The 5,014-nt window shown below is 43.7% G+C and overlaps 1 protein-coding gene across 4 annotated transcripts in view; it reads left to right on the top strand.

The window, feature by feature from the left end:
* The first annotated feature begins 113 nt into the window (after positions 1–113).
* CLDND1 (claudin domain containing 1) overlaps positions 114–5,014 on the top strand; it is a 7,377-nt gene continuing 2,476 nt past the window's right edge. The window contains exons 1-2 of one of the 4 annotated variants that reach the window (XM_009575250.1): positions 114–370; positions 4,813–4,916. Coding sequence is in view for 2 of the 4 variants with exons in the window: in XM_009575249.1 (XP_009573544.1) it covers positions 4,819–5,014 (196 nt within the window). In the remaining 2 variants the exon portion in view is untranslated. Of the gene's footprint in view, positions 371–1,742; positions 1,758–4,812 lie in introns of those variants that run through there. The other 3 variants (XM_009575249.1, XM_009575252.1, XM_009575251.1) reach the window with 3 other exon arrangements.

Raw genomic sequence — 5,014 nt, 5'->3', positions numbered from 1 at the left:
GGTCACTTACCCCGGCGGCTGCCTGTCCGCCCGTGTGCTGGATTGATCCTGGTGGGGCATGGTGCTGTTGGCCTGAGGGCTTTTGAAATAATTCTTTTTTTTTTTCTTAATGAGTGACACTGGGAGATTTCTGTGAAATAATTTCAAAGTGAAATGATGATCTCAAACTATTTGGTTTGCTTTCTACTTCTAGATCACTTTTTGTGAGCTGTGGTGTTGAAGAAACTGAATGAATGGAACAGTTAGGGCAGATAGGAAGTTTGTGTTTCATGCTCTCCGCTTGCCACAAGACACAAACAACGCTGTGTCTCTGAAGTGACCTGCAATCGTTGGAGCTGTGTCTCCTGAGGGACCCTGAGGACCTCTGAAGGTAAAAAAAGTGGTTGGCAGCAGTCTTTCCTAACCCTCCGTTGCCCTGAGTATTATAAGGAGGATCCTGTTCAGTTGTGTTGCCAGCCCTCTCCCCACATTTACATCTTCTTTTAGGCCTTCTGCCTATTCTGTTTTTCCAAAGAGCAGTCAGATTGCAAGTATGTTTTCTGAAAAAATGCCAGCAAATGCAGTCTTACTCTTTTGTGATGTCAGGTAAAAGGAGTTTCTTAAATGTGGTGGCCCGCTCTTGGCTGAAGGGTGCGATCGCTGTAAAAGGATAAAAAATATGCATATTTTTGTATTCTCCTCTGCTACGGTACAGTAACTTCTTAAAATGCCTATCTGTTCTCCAGTCTTATGGTTGATTTTTTTTGCCGGAATACTTGCTTTTGTGCTGTTCTGTGTTTTTTCTTTTTCTACACTACTGAAGCTGATGAAGGGTCTGGAGAGCAAGTCTTATGAGGAGCGGCTGAGGGGACTGGGACTGTTTAGCCTGGAGAAGAGGAGGCTCAGGGGAGACCTCATGACGCTCTACAACTACCTGAAAGGAGGTTGTAGTGAGGTGGGGGTTGGTCTCTTCTCCTAGTGATAGGACGAGAGGAAATGGCCTCAAGTTGCGCCAAGGGAGGTTTAGATTGGACAGTAGGAAAAGTTTCTTTACTGAAAGAGTGGTCAAGCATTGGAACAGGCTGCCCAGGGAAGTGGTGGAGTCACCATCCCTGGAAGTATTTAAAAGATGTGTAGATGAGGCGCTTAGGGACATAGTTTAGTGGGCATGGTGGTGTTGGGTTGACGATTGGACTGGATGATCTTAGAGGTCTTTTCCAACCTTAATGATTCTATGATTCTATGACTTGCCCCTTTCCCCCCCTGCCCTTCTATGAAGTGCACGCATCTAGTCATTCCTTTGGATGTTGCTGCTAGTTTGGCCTTTGCCTTCTCTTTTATGAGCTGGTGCTTTGAAATTTTTACGTGTCTTACTTCTTTCAAAAATGAGTATAATATCCTGTGAAGCACTTCTGCTTGAGTGCCTGTTTACTGCTGCGTTGTATTGTCTTATATTCATTGCACAGCTTAGTTTCAGCCATAACTTGTTTGAAATAACTTCTACTGTTAGAATAAAATGTGCTGGCAGTGCCATAGGAACAAACCTTTTGTAAAAACAATGAAGGTTCTTGGTGGCAGCCTATAAAGGGCGAAGTATTTCCATTTATTATCAATCTTTATGTCTTTATAATTAATGTCATCTTCGGTAGTAGTAATGTTATTTTTTAGTAAGTAAGCTTATTCTAAGGCACCTCCTATATATTATTCTGCATAGAACCTTTTGCGAAGCGTGGCATAATCTCATAAACGTGCAGTTTCTTTCTTCATGGTCTTCTCTGGTAACTATTTCTTACTGATTATGGTTACTACTCCCACTGAGCTCTGCCTGGGGCTGGAAGGATAGTTCTCTCTTTAACAGAGCAAAGGACGCCTCGTTTAAGTGGGGGTGTGTCTACTGTAAATGAAAATGCATTGGATATACACAATGAATGGGCAGGGTAGTCAAGTCTACTACACAGGAAGAACTTCTAGTTCGAAATTTGCCTAAAGTATTGTGGAGTTCTTCGTCTCTTCTGTAAGCAGTTGAAGTGTTAGGCAGAAGTATTGAGAGGACCTTTATTATGAGGGATTGGGGGTGTGCTCTTGCCCTGGCACTGTCTTGTCCATACTGAAAATCCATGTGTGTTCTTTGTGGGACAAATGCCACACAAAGCGACCTGCTAGATTTTGGGGACTGTAGCCACCTCAGCTGCTTTCTGCTTATCCCTGGAGCTGTGCATTTCAAGGATAGAACATCAGTAGATAGCCCTGTCCCTTTTACAAAGTGGTTAATGAACACTGGACAGTGCTTTAATTTACTGTTTGATTTTGTAACCCTTCATTTTGCTTGTGGACTGCTCTTGGTTGCCAGCTGACATCAACTCTGCCAAGTCCACTGTATGCCAACACACAGAAGGCTGGCCAGAAGCATGTGGTTGTGTTTTAATGATGCTCTGATAGGGATATTTCCAACACCAGCGTTCTGCACCTGGAAGCAGGGATGTTGTATCTGAAAGTAAGATTTTTCTGAGCCAGTTGTTTTCTTTCTGTATGTTAGGTACAAAGTTGATAGGACTTTGTTATTGTAAGCATTTGTATTAAAAGGCAATGGCAGCAAACCAATGGCCCAATAATGTCCTGCTTACGTTCTTTTCGCCAGGCACTACTCTGAGGATGGAGGTTGTAGGTTCTTGCGATTCCTCCTTCCAGAGAGAGCCCTTTCTAAAGAGAGGAGTCTGTTGCAGAGGGTTCCGCTTGCAGTGAATGTGACTGCAATATAGTGGAAAATCCAGATCAGCCTGCTCGCTAGCCTGTTCTGCCGCTTGCCCTGAGAGTGAGTTTTCAGAGGATCTGCTAGCTCTGAGCTCAGCTGGGCAGAAGCCAGACAACACAGCTTTGGCCCTGGAGAGGCCACTTGCCCTGTTTGCTTTGTGAGAAGTTTGTGAAGGGGAGGGGAGCCCTAGTGAACTCGGGGATGAATAGTGAGGTCAGCCCTATACAGCAACTTGCTTTCTCCTATTCTGCTCGTCCGGTGTCCTGTGTACCTTGAGCTAGATGCTAGGGTATCAAAGGAGAATGGAGGTACATAACCAAGAATTAAACACTGCACAGAGTATTTGCTTTCAAGTCTGGACTTGATTCTATGTCTTCTAGATAAATAAGCCCGGATACAATCCCTCTCAATATTTGTCCTAGCTTATAAAAGTTCACAGCTTTTGGATTATTATTTAAGCACAATTGTGGTATGCAAACTTTCCAGTATTTTAAATGGATGCTGCTTGTTAGTTCACCAAAAATCAGTTCTATTCTTACACATTGCTAAGGATGCAGTTAAATGAGGTGTACTCTCTGTAATATCCCTCCTTGAATATGGAAATTAAGCACAAGGGATGATATGGGTACATATCATCTCTCCTCTCCAACCCTGTTAGCCAGTTTCAGCCAAACAGAGGAGCAGATGGGAGGGAAAAGAGATAAGGCATTGTTAGCAGCAAATATTGGTGCCTTTGAAACTCCCTGCTTTAATTTTCACCTTGTTTCATAGTTCAGAATTTCTTATTGGCAGGTCTGACTTGAGCACACATGTTTTTCTTTGTGAATGGTGTGTTTTAAGGCATTTGCTCCTTCCACTTGCGGTTCATTCAGTTGCAAAGAAGCTAGACCAAAATATTTTGATCAAAATATGTGGGAGAAGGGAGGTAGAGCAAGCAATAGACAAGAGCTGATTAGATAGTAGCTCGTGTAAACAGAATAGCTTTAGCTGCTGAGTTAGCTTCAATTGATTTTTTTTTTTTTTTTTTTTGGCAAGTGCATCAAGCCTGATTCATCGTAATCCATAAATTTAATCAGGCACAGAAAACGCATGAGCACAACAGGCGTCTGAGAGTCCTCTGACGTATTGCACTATCCGCAAAACATTCCATGTATTAACAATCAATTACTCATTAAAGTCACAGTATTGTCATAAGCGTAAGCCTGTGTGGTATCTGTATTTTCCCCTGCCTCCTTTGACCCTGAATTTACATCGTTTGTGAGCATGACTCTGCAAAGGAGGGCATAAATGACTCCTAATACAGGGAGCCAGAGCAAGGTCCTCATGCCAGCATATGAAGGCCTTTCAGTTTTGGGAGCGGAGCTCTTGTCATCTTGTTCCCATGGAATAGGGCACCACCCCTGCATTCTTTTAGTTCTTCAGAAATACCACTGTATGTATTGTGGCATTATTGCAGCATTTATTGTAATTTCCAAATTTCGCTTTCAGTGCTTCCTTTTGTGTTCTGTCTCTAGTGCCTAGATACGTTTCTCTGCTTCCCTAAAGGCATTCCGGCATCTTGCAATGGCTGCCGTTTGTAAACAGTCTAGAAGAGCTTTTTTGGCATGCTTGTGGTTCTTATCTTTGCTGTAAACACAAGCTGTGAAAGCCGTGTGGGATGGCAGGCTAAAAATAACTTCTACCCTTGGTAATCTTCTAAGGAAAGATAAGTCTTCTGCCTGGGTGCTGTGGATGGATTCTCTGCGATTCCCTGCAGTCAGGATCACAAATGGCAGTGAGTTGTGCCATCTGCTTTGGGGGCAGAGTTGCTGTTGCTCTGTCAGTTGCTGTCTCAGAGAGAGCAGCTAGCGCAGCGTGGCTGGGAGAAGGGCAATATCCATGCCTTGAACTTGCAGATCCAGCGGATGCTGACTAGTACTGTAGACTTGCTCAGTTGTTCCTTTGATTCCAGCATGTTGGAAGACATGCATAACCTGAGGGGACATTGCGTAAGAGGAATGAGTTTGACACTGCTAGGATAACTTTGCATTTACTGTCAGAGGAGTTACTCACTTGGCCCTCTCTTTCCTTACAGCAGCAAGGGCGCAATGATGGATAACCGTTTTGCTACAGCGCTAGTAATTGCTTGTGTTCTCAGCCTCATCTCCACCATCTATATGGCAGCTTCCATTGGCACAGACTTTTGGTACGAATACCACACCCTGTCCCCAGCTGAGAATGTTAGTGAAGCTGGTAGGAGCATCTGGGAGGAATTTGTCAGCGAAGAGGCAGATGAGAAGACCT

The sequence above is a fragment of the Fulmarus glacialis genome, unplaced genomic scaffold (assembly GCF_000690835.1).
Source record: "Fulmarus glacialis isolate BGI_N327 unplaced genomic scaffold, ASM69083v1 scaffold17183, whole genome shotgun sequence".
Classification (NCBI taxonomy): Eukaryota; Metazoa; Chordata; class Aves; order Procellariiformes; family Procellariidae; genus Fulmarus; species Fulmarus glacialis.
This window is presented reverse-complemented; position numbering and strand designations above follow the sequence as displayed.